The 17,965-nt window shown below is 39.6% G+C and overlaps 1 protein-coding gene across 1 annotated transcript in view; it reads left to right on the forward strand.

Moving 5' to 3' along the window:
- Positions 1–13,088: 13,088 nt before the first annotated feature.
- Positions 13,089–17,965, forward strand: part of DEFB125 (defensin beta 125) — a gene marked incomplete at both ends in the record, with an annotated part of 54,347 nt that continues 49,470 nt past the window's right edge. The window contains one exon of the mRNA XM_082670724.1: positions 13,089–13,146. Coding sequence (XP_082526850.1) covers positions 13,089–13,146 — 58 coding nt within the window. The remainder of the gene's footprint in view (positions 13,147–17,965) is intronic.

Below are 17,965 nucleotides of genomic sequence, written 5' to 3' on the forward strand. Positions count from 1 at the left end.
CAGGTTCAAGCCCTGGTCTGGGAAGATCTCATGTGCCGTGGAGCAACTAAGCCACAACTACTGAGCCAGTGTGCCACAACTAGTAAAGACTGTATGCCACAACTAGTGAAGCCTGCACACCTAGAGCCTGTGCTCTGCAACAAGAGAAGCCACTGCAATGAGAAGCCCTCACATCGCAACAAAGAGTAGCCCCCGATTGCTGCAACTAGAGAAAGCCCACACACAGCAGCAAAAGACCCAACGCAGCCAAAAATTAATTAATTAATTAAAAAAGAACTCTAGTTGATATGTTATATCTCTAATATAATTTAGTTCAGAAGATTTTATCTTATCAGCTTTGTTGGGTATGATTGATAAATAAAAATTGCTCTTATTAAGGTATAAAACATGATGTTTTGATACATATATACACTGTGCAGTGATTACCAAAATCAAATTAATTAACAAACCCATCACTACACATACTTACCATCTGTGTGTGTGTGTCTGATGAGAACACTTGAGATCTACTCTATTAACAAGTTTCAAGTATAAAATGTACTATTATTAACTATAGTTATCATGCCATACATTAGGCCTCCAGAACTTATTAATCTTATAACAGAAGATTTGTACCCTTTGATTATTTTCCTTTCCCCCCACACCCAGCCTCTAGCAACCACTATTCTATTCTACAGCATTCAACTTCTTTTTTTTTTTTTAAGATTCCACATATAAGTGAGATCATGTGATATTTGCCTTTCTGTGTCTGGCTTATTTCACTTATCATAATGTCCTCCAGTTTCATTCAGATTGTTGTAAATGGCAGAATTTCCTTCTTTTTAAAGGTTGAATATTAGGTTCTTACTACTGCCCTTTTTGTTCATTGTTTTCTGGGTGTTTTGAAGATCTTTTGTTCCTTTTTTCCTCTTTCGTGATTTGATGATTTTCTCTAGTGGTATCCTTTGATTCCTTTCTCTTTATATTTTGTGTATTTTCTACTATAGGTTTTTGCTTTGTGGTTGTCATGAGGCTTGGAGTCAAACTTTTAAATATCATATTAGGATCAAATACCAATGAACACTGAAATTGAATTCTCATTTAATTTATTTAAGGCAAAAACTTATTCAAAGGCACTAGAGCCTGCATGCACACAGATATGAATGCCCATTTGCAGAGCTCATTCTTTTCTTCCTTTTTCCAAGTTTATTGCGATATAATTGACATATAACATTGTGTAAGTTTAAGTTGTACAATGTGATAATTTGATATATGCATATATTGCAAAAGAATTACCACAATAATGTTACTTACCACATCCATCACCTCACAGCTCCTTTTCTTTGTGGTGAGAACTTTTAATATTTACTTTCTTAGCAACTTTCAAGTGTACAGTACAGTATTCTTAACTAAAGTCACCATGCTGTACATTACATCCCCAGAACTTGTCCATCTTATAACTGGAAGTTTGTACCCTTCACCAACATTTCCCTATTCGACTCCTGCCCCCCCTCCCCATCCTCCCACCCTGGGTAACTGTCCTCTACTCTCTGTTTGCAGAGCTTATTCTTGAGGACTGTATGGCTATGCAAGATGAAAAGCTAACAGCTAGAAGTCAGCTTTGAAGATATCTTCAGGATTAGCATGAGATGAATTAGAGATATGTGGTCTTGGAGCAGGCAGAACCACTTCCCAAATGTGGTTGTCCCTTCTTGTTCAAAATCCTTTCCTCCACGAACTCAGATTTTAGATATTTTGAATGGTAATAACCTATACCTCACATACCTTTTTATTTTATTTTTTAGTTTTGACTGCGTTGGATCTTCGTTGCTGCGCACAGGCTTTCTCTAGTTGCGGAGAGCGGGGGCTACTCTTCATTGCGGTGTGTGAGCTTCTCGTTGCGGTGGCTTCTCCTGTTGTGGAGCACAGGCTCTAGGCGCTGGGCTTCAGTAGTTGTGGTTCATGGGCTTAGTTGCTCTGTGGCATGTGGGACCTTCCTGGCCCAGGGCTCGAACCCGTGTCCCCTGCATTGGCAGGTGGATTCTTAACTACTGCACCACCAAGGAAGTCCCTCACATACCTTTTTAAAGCCTACATTTCTTAGCGTTTCACAGGTGCCAGAGACTGTGCTCAGTGTTCAATGTGCCTTATTTTATTTAATTGTTAGAATCATTCTAGGAGGTATGTGTGTGATTATACCTTTTTCACCATTGAAGAAATTGCAGTAGAGACCACATCATAAGTAAAAGTAGTAGAGAGAGAACCTAGATATGTTTTGCCCAGTTTTGTCAGACTTAATCATGTGATCATAATTATTATATAAGGCTTTTGTATAAAGAGATTGTGCGTCAATTTGCTTGGCACATTGTGGGTTCTAATACAATGTAGTTTCCTTTTCTCCCCCAAACTGTAAATCAGGGAAACATTATTCCCACCTAAGTTCAAGGATGAGATGAAGAAGAATGGTACAAGACAAGAAGACAGGAGAGTAAAGATATAGCTCTAAGATTATATTCTTCTTCTATAATCTCAGTGATCATAGCTCTATGATGATTTCAAGGTAGTGATCAAGGTGATTACTGAGGAGAAAGCACAGTGAGTTCTACCAGGAACCTTTAAAACACCATCTGGCTGTTAGAGATCCTATGAGCCGAACCTCTGTCACACTCTTCTCTGCATAGTAATGAACTTTCCCACAGGTGAAAAATGGCTTATAATCACCCATAACCATGCAGAGCAAAGATGGGCAGGGCCCTCAGGAAACTTGCCTTTTTGCTTTTCATCCAGGAATCATCAACTTGTTACAGCCAAAATCCCTATAATGTGAGTAAATTTGAATATACTACCTTAGTATCTCAAAGTACCCTGAGTGGGAGTAAATGTTTTCTCTATTCTTCAAGTTCATAAACTTAGGCTCAAAGATGAGAAATCAATTGTCCATAGTTCAAGACTGAATACATGGTGAGACCATGAATAACCTCATATATGTCTGACCAAAAAGCTCATGGTTTTTTCTACTACCCTCCTTTGCTGAAATGACCTGCCTCTGTCCTCCCACCTTCCTGTGTGAGTTCAGGAGTTCTACCTACAGTGATAGACATGAGTATAAAAGACCATGATGTCCTACTAGTTGAGATAATCCATTCCTCAAATCTCTTCTACTAGATAATGATATATCATAGATGTATCTCTTGAAGGAGATGCATCAGAAACATCTGTAGGGCTTGTTTCCTGGTGAAGATAGAATAAATGAAGGTGATATTTCATTCTGATTACCTTCTCTGACTTATGTGGGGAGAGTTCTTACGAGAAAAGTCCTATGGTTTTTAAGTCACAGTACAGAACTCTTGATCTCCCTTCTATCCTCTTTAAGTTTGCAATTTATATGAATGTAGATTTCCAGGGAGGAAAGAGAATTGCATACTATCAAAGTGCTCTTAATCGTCAATTAAGTCTGTCTCAGTTCTAATAGCTAAAAATCAATATTTCTCTCCTCTGAAGTTGAGGTCCCAATATCTACATCGTAAGTTTGTTGTAGGAAATCCAATAAGAGAATGGATATGAAGGCACTCTGTAGAAATGCTTTTGTATTACTAGCCACTTCAAAAGTATGTAGCGAATGCCTTCAATCTGTAGGAGGAGACCTTCAATCATTCTATATTACAGATCAGTGGTTCTCAAAGTGTGGTCCTTTGACCAGCAACATCAGCATCACCTGGGAGCTAGTGAGTAATGCTAATTCTCAGGCTCCACCATGGAATCAGAAACTGGAAATGAAGACCAGAAATCTTTTTTTTACATTTATTTTAAAGCAGGCCCTGCAGATGTTTCTGATGCATTTTAAAGTTTGGTAATACTGCTAAGGCAGGTTGGGAGCCTATGGGCTGGGAACTGTTTTCAAGGTTGACACCATTTCTGTCCATTAGTCTTAATGAGTGTTTCGGATTAACCTTCACTTGTGCCTGGCCTCTATTTTATTTTCATCCCTACCCTGGAACTGCTGGTGCTGTGGAAATATGATGCTCTTCCAAACATTGTTGAATGGAGAGACAATGGGAAAGAGGTTATAGAGAGAAGACTGACCCCAGATTAAGTTCCTTTGCTTTAATGAACCAGGCATCCTAGGTATAAGCACTGATCATCGTTACTTTGGTTCATTTCCTAGTTGATAATTGATTCTAACAGTGGGGTAGATGTTTTATTACTGGAAGCTGAGGGTTTCAAGTTGTGGTTGATAGCCAGAACAGAGCTCACCTTCTGCTTGCCACATTTCCCTTTAAAATGATCTTTCTGAAACTCTCCACTTTTGCATTTCTTCTTGCAATATCTGATTTTGTTTTCACACTTTCTCAAAAGTAAATTCTCTGCATGAAGGAATTATATAAATCATTAAGCCAAAGATATTTCTCAAAATAAATTTAAAACAGCAAGCTTTTTTTTTTTTTGCGGTCCGCGGGCCTCTCACTGTTGTGGCCTTTCCCGTTGCGAAGCATAGGCTCCGCGGCCGTGGCTCACGGGCCTCTCCGCGGTATGTGGGATCTTCCCGGACCGGGGCACGAACCCGCGTCCCCTGCATCGGCAGGCGGACCCTCAACCACTGCACCACCAGGGAAGCCCAACAAGCTTTTCTGAGCATTGACTATTCAAGTCTTTACCAGTTGCTTTCTTATATTTATTCTAATAGTGAAAACCTCCTCTGAGGAATAAATGAGATTTCACCCACACATAAATATGTAGATATATGTATGGACTTACCACTCCTGAAATCAGAATTCTGCATGCCAGCTTTCACCAGAATCCTATTTCTCTCTCTTTTTTTTTTTTAACCACATGGGAAAAATATAACACATCATTACACATCAACACAAAATCCCCAACCAATTTCCTAAACTGTAACCAAAACACACTTATACATCTAGATAGAACTCACAAGCTATCATCTTAAAATATAAAATGTTTAAATTATTGTTGTAATGATTCTTAGCATTATCCAAAACACACATGGCTTATTTTGACACTTGGTGGGAGTTTCAAAAGGTCTTTACATGTTTGTGAGGTCTTACAAATTACATTTGGAATGTAACTCTATGCTTGCCTTATATATTATATTAAAATGTATTGAATGATAGACAAGTACATATAAACTTTTTATGTATAACCATGGATTATATATAATATTGAGATATATGCACATTTTTGGTAATTTTAGGAATAAAATATACAAGAGGCATTTTACTAGGAATATATTAATCAGAGAGACACTCTTCAGGGTGTGCCTGTAAATATATATATATACTATATACATATATAAAATCTCCCGTCACTTGGCTTGACATATAGAAGGGCTTCAAGAGATGTTGGAGCTCTTCTTGCCTTTCTCTATGTTGAGTCCATTTATTATTTTATTCAATATATATATATGAAATCAATCCCTACTGAGCAGGACAGACAAGGCCAGGCACTTACATTAGAAAGGAGGAGAAAGAAAATAAACGAGAAAATAAATAACTACAGATTGATATAAATATAATTATGGAAAGAAATAATGTGATGTAACACAGAGTAACTGAGTAGAGCTACTACTGACAGGGTGATATAGGAAATTATCCCTGAGGGAGTGACATTCAAGGTTAGACTTGAGAGATGAAAACGATCCAGCTATGTGAAGAGTTAGAAGAAAATTGTTAAAAACAAAGGGCTTTTGTATTTGCAAGGCCATGAGCTGGTGAAAAGCTTGATGTATCTGTTGAACTGTTGTTTTAATGACTCTTCTTCTTCCTCTTCATATTCTTCTGCACGCTTCAAGGCTCCCCACAGTGGTCCTTGGACTTAAAAGTTCCTTTCCAGCTGCTCCATCTATTATCCACTTTTTCCTCACTGTCACAAACATCTCTATGAATGTGACACTCAAATGTCTTTCCTCAGCTGGGAAATCTGGATGGAGATCTAAGATCAAGTCTATATTTTCTGTCTTTCCACTCCTAATGTTCCACATTTTTTTGGGTTTTGTTGAGTTTTTCTCTCCCATATATCCTTCCTAAGCATTCCATTTATTTTTCTTAAAAGGCTCATTTATTTATTTTAATATTTATTTATTTAGCTGTGCTGGGTCTTCTTTGCCGCATGCGGGAATCTTTGTTGTGGCATGTAGGATCTTTAGTTGTGGCAGGTGGGATCTTTTAGTTGCTGTATGTGGGATCTAGTTCCCTGACCAGGGATGAAACCCACACCCCTTGCATTGGGAGTGTTGAGTCTTAGCCACAGGACCACCAGGGAAGTCCCAGCATTCCATTTCTAACGCTACCAGATCTTGGATGGATTGGTTAATCTCAGAGAATAATTGTGAATTGCTTGTATTTGTCTAGTAAGGGAACCTGAGTGTTCTCAGGGCCTTCAGTTTAGAAGTAGAACACCCTGTGTGTATGTGATGTATGTCATCAATGTCCCAGAGGCAGAGAGAGAAATCATGTAATCTAAACTTATAGAATTTCAAAGATACTGTAGACCAGAAGCATATTCTGAGGCAACTTTCATACTATTATTAATTTTCTCTTATCCATCAATCTGAACAGTCTTCTATTATAAGAGAACAAAATCAATCTCTAGATGCAGGCTGTAGGTTATTGAACAGCTCTCTTTCTGTTAGGAAGGTCTTTCTCAAAATCTAGTTTGTCACTTTGTGCCAGGTATTTTTTATTTTAACATCTTTAATGGAGTATAATTGCTTTAAAATGTTGTTTTAGTTTCTACTGCATAACGAAGTGAACCAACTATATGTATACATCTATCTCCATATCCCCTCCCACTTGCGTCTCCCTCTCACCCTCCTATCCGACCCATCTAGGTGGTCACAAAGCACTGAGGTGATCTCCCTGTGCTATGCAGCTTCTTCCCACTAGCTACCTATTTTACATTTGGTAATATATATATGTCAATTCTACTCTCTCACTTCGTCCCAGTTTACCCTTCCCCCTCCTCGTGTCCTCAAGTCCATTCTCTATGTCTGTGTCTTTATTCCTGTCCTACCCCAAGATTCATCAGAACATTTTTTTTTGATTCCATATATATATGTTAGCATACGGTATTAGTTTTTCTCTTTATGACTTACTTATGACAGACTCTAAGTCCATCTAGCTCCCTATAAATAACTCAATTTCGTTTCTTTTTATGACTGATTAATATCCCATTGTATATATGTGCCACATCTTCTTTATCCATTCATCTCTCGATGGACACTTAGGTTGCTTCCATGTCCTGGCTACTGTAAATAGTGCTGCAGTGAACATTGTGATACATGTCTCTTTTTGAATTATGCTTTTCTCAGGGTATATGCCCCGTAGTGGGATTGCTGGTTCATATCGTAGTTCTATTTTTAGATTTTTAAGGGACCTCCATACTGTTCTCCATAGTTGCTGTATCAATTTACATTCCCACCAACAGTGCAGGAGGTTTCCCTTTTATCCACAACCTCTCCAGCATTTATTGTTTGCAGATTTTTTATGATGGCCATTCTCACCCGTGTGAGGTGATATCTCGTAGTTTTGATTTGCATTTCTCTTATGATTAGTGATGTTAAGCATCCTTTTATGTGTTTGTTGGCAATCTGTATATCTTCTATGGAGAGAAGTGTCTATTTAGCTCTTCTGCCGATTTTTTTTTTTTTTTTTTTTTTTTTTTTTGCGGTACGCGGGCCTCTCACTGTTGTGGCCTCTCCCGTTGCGGAGCACAGGCTCCGGACGCGCAGGCTCAGCGGCCATGGCTCACGGGCCTAGCCGCTCCGCGGCATGTGGGATCTTCCCGGAGCGGGGCATGAACCTGTGTCCCCTGCATTGGCAGGCGGACTCTCAACCACTGCGCCACCAGGAAAGCCCAATCTATATATATATAGATATAAAGATATATAAAGGAAGACAGCAACCAAATCAATAAACAAATCTACCAATGATAATAAGTTCTAAACATTAAACTAAGATAAACATAAAACCAGAAACAAATTAGATGCAGAAGGGATACCCCAAGTCTATAGTTGCTCCCAAAGCCCATCGCCTCAATTTTGGGATGATTCGTTGTCTATTCAGGCATTCCACAGTTGCAGGGCACATCAAGTTTATTGTGGAGATTTAATCCGCTGCTCCTGAAGCTCCGCAGAGAAATTTCCCTTTCTCTTCTTTGTTCGCACAGCTCCTGGGGCTCTGGTTTAGATTTGGCCCTGCCTCTGCGTGTAGGTCGCTTGATGGCATCTGTTCCCCGCCCAGACAGGACAGAGTCAAAGCAGCAGCTGATTAGGGGGTTCTGGCTGACTCAGGCTGGGGGAAGGGAGGGGTATGGAATGAATGGCGGTCACGCAGTGGCAGAGGCCGGCATGATAGTGCAACAGCCTAAGGTGCGCCATGTGTCCTTCTGGGGAAGTTGTCCCTGAATCACGGGACCCTGGCAGTGGCAGGCTGCACAGGCTCCTGGGAGGGGAGGTGTGGATAGTGACTTGCGCTTGTACACAGGCTTCTTGTTAGCTGCAGTACCAGCCTTAGTGTCTCATGCCCATCTCTGTTGTCCACACTGATAGCCGCTGCTAACGCCCATCTCTGGAGCTAGTTTAGGTGGTGCTCTGAATCCCCTCTCCTCGTGCACCCCAAAACAATGGTCTCTTGCCTCTTAGGCAGTTCCAGACTTTTTCATGGACTCCCTCCAAGCTATCTGTGATGCACTAGCTCCCTTTAGGCTGTGTTCACACAGTCGTCTCCCTGGGATCTGACCTCCAAAGACCGAGCTTCAGTTCACAGCCCCCACCCACCCCAGTGGGTGAGCAGACAAGCCTCTCAGGCTGGTGATTGCTGGTCGGCACTGATCGTCTTTGTGGGAATCTCTCCACTTTGCCCTCTGCATCTCTGTTGCTGTGCTCTCCTCCATGGTGCTGAAGCTTCCCCCCCCCCCACCCGACCCCCATCTCCACCAGTGAAGGGGCTTCTTAGTGTGTGGAAACTTTTCCTCCTTCACAGCTCCCTCCCTGAGGTGCAGGTCCCATCCTTATCCTTTTGTCTCTGTTTATTCTTTATTTAGTTTTTGCTCTACCTGGGTACGTGGGGAGTCTCTTGCCTTTGGGGAAGTCTGGGGTCTTCTGCCCGTGTTCAGTAGGTGTTCTGTAGGAGTTGTTCCGCATGTAGATGTCTTTCTGATGTATTTGTGGGAAGGAAGGTGATCTCCACGTGTTACTCCTCTGCCATCTTGAAGGTCCCCTCACCACCCCAGACTCTGGTGAGGCATGGTTGTTATATTAAGTCCAGAGGTTTTGGATGAAAGAGGGAGGAATGGGATACTCCAGCTTGGTTGAATTGGAAGTCAATATTATTTATTTATTTTTGTTTCACTTTTTCCTATCACACTCTTTGTGGTCACCTTCAATTACAGAACTCATTTCTCTGTATATATCTTTAAATTTCTCTCTCTCTCTGTTTTTTATTTTGTCCACTGATTTAGAACAATATACTGGCACTGGTCACCTGTCAACTGAGCTCTTCTATTTGCCCCATCTCTAGCCTGCTCCTTTCATAGGTTGTGGTCTGCACATGCAGTTCCTCCCCTGACCCTCTGTGATGTTCCACAAAACTCGTGGTATGCCTGCAAGCTATCAGCTCAATTAGATCTTGATGTTCGAAGAAAGGGATCATTAGTTTGGCCCTGCAGGTTGTGCCAACATTCTTGGAGAACTGAGTGTGCTACCTGAGATCTGATGAGGACTGAGTGTTCTCTGGGCATTTCCATTTATTTGCTCCTTATTACATCATATTGTGTCTGAATCATAGCTCAGTGCAACAATATGGCCACGTAAACTTCTTTTCCAACCTTTGCAAACACACGGCAGTGGAATGTGATGTGATTATGGCCAATGATATTAAGCAGAATATTTTTGGTGGAGTATCTGGTAAGATACTTTAAATGAGAGGGGGCAAAGATTCAAGTCATGTGTACCCATTAGCTTTTTAAAAATAGTTAATTAATTAATTGATTTTTAACATCCTTATTGAAGTATAATTACTTTACAAAGGTTTGTTAGTTTGTGCTTTATAACAAAGAGATTCAGCCATACATATACATACATCCCCATATATCGTCCCTCTTGACTCTCCCTCCCACCCTCCGTTTCCCAGCCCTCTAGGTGGTCACAAAGCACCAAGCTGATCTCCCTGTGCTATGTGGCTGCTTCCCACTAGCTATCTATTTTACATTTGGTAGTGTATATATGTCCACGCCACTCTCTCACTTCATCTCAGCTTTCCCTTCCACATCCCCGTGTCCTCAAGTACATTCTCTATGTCTGTGCCTTTATTCCTGTCCTGCCCCTAGGTTCTTCAGAACCGTTTTTTGTTTTTTTTTTAGATTCCATATGGTATTTGTTTTTCGCTATCTGACTTACTTCACTCTATATGACAGACTCTATGTCCATCCATCTCACTACAAATAATTCAATTTTGTTTCTCTTTATGGCTGAGTAATATTCCATTGTATAAATGTGCCTTTCTTCTTTATCCATTCATCTGTTGATGTACACTTGAGTTGCTTCCATGTCCTGGCTATTGTAAATAGTGCTGCAATGAACATTTGGGTACATGACACTTTTTGAATTATGGTTTTCTCAGGATATATGCCCAGTAGTGGGATTGTTGGGTCCTTTGGTAGTTCTGTTTTTAGCTTTTTAAGGAAGCTCCATACTGTTCTCCACAGTAGCTGTATCAATTTACATTCCCACCAACAGTGCAAGAGTGTTCCTTTTCTCCACACCCTCTCCAGCATTTATTGTTTCTAGATTTTTTGATGATGGTCATTCTCACCGGTGTGAGGTGATATCTCATTGTAGTTTTGACTTGCGTTTCTCTAATGATTACTCATGTTGTGCATCCTTTCATGTGTTTGTTGGCAATCTGAATATCTTCTTTGGAGAAACGTCTCTTTAGGTCTTCCACCCATTTTTGAATTAGGTTGTTTGTCTTTCTGATATTGAGCTGCATGTGCTGCTTGTAAATTTTGGAGACTAATGCTTTGTCAGTTGCTTCCTTTGCAAATATTTTCTACCATTCTGAGGCTTGTATTTTTATATTGTTTATGATTTCCTTTGCTGTGCAATACTTTTAAGTTTCATTAAGTCCCATGTGTTTATTTTTATTTCCACTTCTCTAAGAGGTGGGTCAAAAAGGATCTTGCTGTGATTTATGTCATAGAGTGCTCTGCCAATGTTTTCCTCTAAGAGTTTTATAGTTTCTGGTCTTACATCTAGCTCTTTAATCCATTTTGTTTTTATTTTTGTATATGTGTTAGTAAGTGTTCTAATTACATTCTGTTACATATAGCTGTCCAATTTTCCCAGGACCACTTATTGAAGAGGCTGTCTTTTCTCCACTGAATAGTCTTGCCTCCTTCATCAAAGATAAAGTGACCATATATGCATGAGTTTATCTCTGGGCTATCCATCCTGTTCCATTGATCTATATTTCTATTTTTGTGCCAGTAACATACTGTATTGATTATTGTAGCTTTGTAGTATAGTCTGAAGTCAGGGAGCCTGATTTCTCCAGCTCTTTTTTTCTTTCATGGACGCAACCTAAGTGTCCATTGAGAGATGAATGGATAAAGAAGATGTTGCACATATATACAGTGGAGTATTACTCAGCCATAAAAAAATGAAATTGAGTTATTTGTAGGGAGGTGGATGGACATAGACCCTGTCATACAGAGTGAAGTAAATCAGAAACAGAAAAAATAAATACTGTAGGCTAACACATATATATGGAATCTAAAAAAAAAAAAAAGTTCTGATGAACCCAGGGGCAGGATAGGAATAAAGATTCAGATGTAGAGAATGGACTTGAGGACCCAGGGAGGGGGAAGGGAAAGCTGAGATGAAGTGAGAGAGTGGCATGGACATATATACACTACCAAATGTAAAATAGATAGCTAGTGGAAAGCAGCTACATAGCACAGGGAGATGAGCTCGGTGCTTTGGGACCACCTAAAAGGGTGGGATAAGGAGAGTGGGAGGGGCCCGTGAGAGGGAAGGGATATGGGGATATATGTATATGTATAGCTCACTCACTTTGTTATACAGCAGAAACTAACACAACATTGTAAAGCAATTATACTCCATTAAAGATGTTAAAAAAAGAAAAAATACTTAAATGAAGTGACAGGGGCACACATGTCCATGGATAGGAAGACTCAACATAGTAAAGAAGTCATTTTTCTTCAAACTACAACACAGCTGTAACTCAATTGCTTTCATATTCCCAACAAGATCTTTTATAGATATACTCAAAACTATTCTAAAATTTTTATTGAAAGGCAGAGGAACTGGGGGAGTTACAACAATTTTCAGAAAGCAGAATAAAGCAGGAGGTATCCCTACACTATCTCAAGACATGTTATACAGCTACAGTAATCAAGAATGTGTTGTACTGGCAGAGTACATCCATGCAATAGAATAGAGCACCAAGTATGGCCAACTAATTTTTGACAAACCTGCCAAAGCAATTCAATGGAGGAAGGATAGTACTTCCAACAAATGGTTACTGCAAAAATTGGATATCCATAGCAAAAAAAAAAAAAAAAAAAAAAAAAAATCCATTCAAAGCAAACTTCACAACTTATAAAAAAATTAATACACAATGGATTGGGGCATCACTCAGATGGAGAAGGGGATAATCTACGGGGTATCATAAGCTTACTGGTCCGAAACAAATTGGATCATGATATAGCATTCTGCTATCATGGCTATATACACAGTGTTGCATACAGACAGAGGAGACGTAACTGGCTCCATGCAAGGTTAAGGAGGACTTTATTGGGGAGTTGTTTCTTTCCATCAGACCCTACACATCCTTAGGATTATACTTCATTTCATAAGGCCTCAGTTTCCTATAACAGTTTCTAGAACAGAGCATTATTTTGTCATGCACACTCAATGGTGCAAGTTAATCATCTGGTGTTCTGGGTGGCATAGCGTTCTCCTCCTCTCTGGTTCATCACCCATGATAGGCCAGTAAAGGTGACCACTCAGAGTCCTAACTGTGCAAAGTGTTCTTCATTCCTCAGGACACAGGGCTCCCTCTCTCCCAGAAGCCATGAATCTCCTGATGCTGACCTTCATGATATGTGGGTTACTAAATCTGGTGACCAAAGGTAATGGAACCCTACAATGGAGAGATGATGGAACTAGGATGAATTGTTGACCCTGGGCTCCCAGGTGTCTTGAGGGGGAAAGAGGTCCACAGGAAGAGCCTTGGGCCAATAAAGAGCAGCACAAATGCTCTTATGATGGCATGCTGGCAGCTCCATGTTCCTGCTCTCTAAGACTCTGTTAGAGGCACCTATGAAACTGGGGTGTCTTCTGAAACATTTCTCCAAAGGAAGAATTTCCTCAGTCTTCTGAGCAACTCTCTCTGTCTCTCTCTATAACTAACCACTGTTAACTCAGCCTGACTTTGCTTCTATTTTAACAATTTCATTGTTGCACCTGTTTTATTGTTGTGTCTCATTAGTCCAACTCTCACTACCATCTTGAATTCTCTTTTGTCGTGAAAGTGCTTTCAAAGGAGGTGTTCGTTTGTTTATGTTCTGAGGTATGGTGAACAAGTTCATCACACTTTTTGTAGGATCTGCAGAGCTGTCATCAGAAAGATAACACAAATTTAAGTTAGAAGTGGGGATAAGTTAAGACAGAGTAAAAAGGTAAGTGACCAATAGGGACCTTCTGCTAATAGATCAATAATGAATGAGCTTATTCCCTCTTTTTAATAATGTTACTTTGGAAACTTACCTACTTTTATTGGAAAGTAATACTTGCAATTGATTAAAAAGTATCAAGCAATCAATAGGTTTATATGAGTTTAAGGAAAAGGACTCTCCTACCCTGGAATAACAGTACTTCAGTCTTCTCTTTCAGAATCTCTGAATCATTCAATGAAGTAATCTTACCAATTAGTTGTATATCCGAGTAGATTCAAATATCTATATACCTTAGAATTTTAAAAACCCAATGTAAAGAGATATGGGAACATATGTATATGTATAACTGATTCACTTTGTTATAAAGCAGAAACTAACACACCATTGTAAAGCAATTATACTCCAATAAAGATGTTAAAAAAAAAAACCAATGTAAATTAATCATACAGATTCTTCTAAATGTAGTAGCACAATATCTCGGAGACTTCTTATCAGTGCCTGAACCTACTTCATTATTTTTAATGTATACGTAGAATATATGGGGGTGAGGTTGTGAATTTCCTTTCTTATTTTAATTGGTCTGCTAAGCAGGAAACTTTTAATTATCAGAAAAAATTCAGCTAGGAAAATTAGTAAACAAATGTATATCTTTCCCCTTATGCCCACACACACACACACACACACACACACACACACACACACACGCAAGATTGGCAAACAACTGACCGAATGGACTACAGTATGCGCACTCTTATCACTTGTGTGTGATAGTGTCAACTTCCCACACACTGATCACTCCATTTTTTTATCACATTCTTTCGTGTATTACATTTCAATGTGTGAAAATGTTGCCTCATCTTTGTTTGAATTCATCACGCTTCAATTATAAATGAGTTTGAACATCTATTCCATTGTATTTCTGAACTCTTTCTTATTGATTTTTAAGAGTTCTTTATGTACTAAGAAAATGGGCTCCAAACTTGGAGACGTTGTATCTTGCTTAGAAAGGTAATCACTACCGTGAGATGGACATACATGTGCCTATGTATCTATATCTTGATTCACATGGACACATGTAAGTGACGTAAAGAATTATCACCTACACTCAATTCTGATTATGAACTATTCACCGAAATTTTGGAAAGTTTTGAAATAATAAAGAAGTAACAATACGGTTTTGCTCTTTTGCTCTCCCTGAGATTCCTGGATAACATGTGGGGAAAAAATGTATATCCTCCTTTAAAATTTTCTAAAACATGATGAGTATTCTCCCACATATTAAATATTCTCCAAAAACTGAACTTTTAATTATTGCATAGAATTTCATGCAATGGGTGCTCTGTACCTTTTTAAAAATCAATTAATTTTAATTAATTTAATGGCTACGTTGAATCTTCATTCCTGCACGCGGGGTTTCTCTAGTTGCTCCGAGCGGGGGGCTACTCTTCGTTGCAGCGCGCGGGCTTCTCATTGTGGTGGCTTCTCTTGTTGTGGAGCATGGGCTCTGGGCGTGTGAGCTTCAGTAGTTGTGGTGTGCAGGCTCAGTAGTTCTGGCTCGCGGGCTCTAGAGTACAGGCTTGGTGGTGTGGCACACAGGCTTAGTTGCTCCATGGCATGTGGGATCTTTCCAGACCAGGGCTCGAAACCGTGTCCCCTGCACTGACAGGCGGATTCTTAACCACTGCACCACTAGGGAAGTCCCTCTGTACCTTTTTTATACAATTTCATATTTGGACATTTATGTGCTTATCATTTTTGCTAAGAAGTGTATTTATGTTTCATATACAAGTATATTCTATACAACCATTCATAGACATAAACCATTCAACATAAAATTCCTAGACATGCACCTTATTCCTGTCTGCTTAGTGCATTGTCAAATTCTGAATATTGCAAATGTTTAAAATGAAGGAACATACCTAAGTTTATAATATTTTCTATTTCTTTGACTATGGAGAAGTCAAACTTCAAATATATATTTATCATGTGTTTTGATTTTTCTATAAAGTGTGTGGTTCTGCTTATTTTCCTCTTTTATTGTGAGGGCGGTAGATTTGTTTCCTGCTGATTTATAAATTTTTGCTTATAGGTTCTATTTTGCAACTTAACTATTTAATGTTTTGAGTGTATTTTTCTGTTTTAAATTGAGATGGCACCTGAGGGTTTTGTAAAGAAACATTTTACCAAGCCAAACTGTCCATCAGTGGAGTGCTGTTAACAGCTGTATTTAAGTTGATGCTATCTGATTCCACATCTGTTTTCTTTCTTTTTCTTTTTTTTTTTCAGAGAGAATTCACACAAGGGTTAATATTTTGGCTAGATGGCTTATGTGCCTGAATTAATACCACTGTAATTCATATTTTTTAGATTTATGATTTTGAAATATTGGTGATGGAGGTCACAAGTCCTAATGACATAATAATTCCAGACTGAGGAGCTTTGAAATAAGTGATGGCTGTCATTCTAAAAACAAAAAATACATTAAGTTATAGATTATTCCCAGTCACCATCCTTGTATTGCTTAAGCCATATTCTTGGAACTATCTTTGATATTCTATGCTGTGATATCCATATCTACCAGGAAATCTCTTACATCTACCTGCAAATTATGTCTAGAACCAACTGATCTCACCGCCTCCATCCACTGCTACTGCTCTGATTCAAGTCACTATCATCTCTCACCTGTTACTGCTTCTTATAGCTTCCGCACAGGTCTCTGTCCTTCTACTCTTGCCTCCTGCTGTCTTCTGTCAAGATAGCATAGAGTGTGATCTGCTCACACTGGAAGTCAGACCATGTACCTCTTTTGCTCAAATCTTGGCAGTGGCCCCCTCTTCACTCAGAACAATAACCAGGGTCCTTACAGTGACCCACCAGGCCCTCCATGATCTGGTGCCTATGACCTCTCTCACCTCGTCTCCCACTACTCTAGTCCTCTAGTCCTTGCTCACTTTGCCAGAGCCACACTGGTAAAGTGTGGCTTTCCACAGTGCCCTTCCTCAAACATGCCAGGCTTGCTCAACCCACAAAGTTCTGTTTTTTCCTCTGCTTAGAATGCACTTGCCCTACATACTGGTGTGACTAATTCCTTCACCACCTTCAAGTCATCGTTTAATCGTCACCTTCTCTCAAGACCTCTGCTAACTGCTGTTTAAGAAACAGTCATCTGTCCCCATGACACACCAAAGAGATTCCACTTAAATCTATTCTCTCTTATTTCTGAAAACTACTTATCATCCTCTCACATACAGGATAATTCACTGGTTTTCTTTACTGTCTGTTTTCCCCTGCTAGAAAGTAAGCTCTATGCGATTTTGTCTGCTTAGTTCACAAATGTACCCCGAGCACCTAGAACAGAGTCTGTACCATAGTTAGGGGCTCAAACCTCTGTTGAGTGATGGGCTGTACCCGAAATTTTAACTCTGGCGGGAATAGTTGAAAAGGAGTAGTGAGGAATGCAAGTGAGAGGCAAGTTTAAAGAAGAATTGACAGAACAAGATGATTTAACGTGTTTGGGAATGGAAGAGAAATGCTGACAGGACTCAGATTTCGAGGATGGGTACCCTGGAGGAAAAAAAAAATACATAGAGAGGTAATCTTTGTAGAAGTTAGGAATGAGGAAGCAATGTTAGACTTTGTCCAGGATGAAAGATGTGGTACGGCTACCCTCAAAACTTACAGAAAATTCTACCAAGGGCAATAGAATTGGAGCCAGTAAAATAATAAGAGAACAATGAATCATTGGAGAAGTTAGGATAAAGCCAACATCCCCAGGGGAGGAAATAGGAGCCAAGTTTTCGTTGTGCTCTCTCTCTATCTCAACCCACGGAAGGTACTTTTCATACTTTATCAAGTTAAATGCAAAAAGGGTTGTTTTGAGAATTACTTGACCTTCTTCATACATCCTTGGCTTCCTCCAACATAGAGCCTTTGCACTAGCTGTTTCCTAGAATACACCAACCTTGGTACTTCTCGGGTGGTTTGCTGAGAAAGATGGTCATATAGTTGCTTGATAAATGATCATACAATGGAACAGACTAGTTTCACGGTAGATGCCTATCCTCCCTCCTCCAATGAATTAACACGCTGCTTCGTAATCCTACTGTATTTCTTGTGTGAGCTCATCTTTCCTCTTTCCTAGGCCACCTTTTTGCACTGACCTTTCTTTCTTTTCAATTCTCCTGCTCCACTCCTGTCTGTGATGTTCCCTCCCAGCTTAGGACTTTACCCCACATCTCAAGATTTCAAAAATTCAAATGGCACTTTTTACCGC

This window comes from Grampus griseus (assembly GCF_964374135.1).
Source record: "Grampus griseus genome assembly, chromosome: 14".
Classification (NCBI taxonomy): Eukaryota; Metazoa; Chordata; class Mammalia; order Artiodactyla; family Delphinidae; genus Grampus; species Grampus griseus.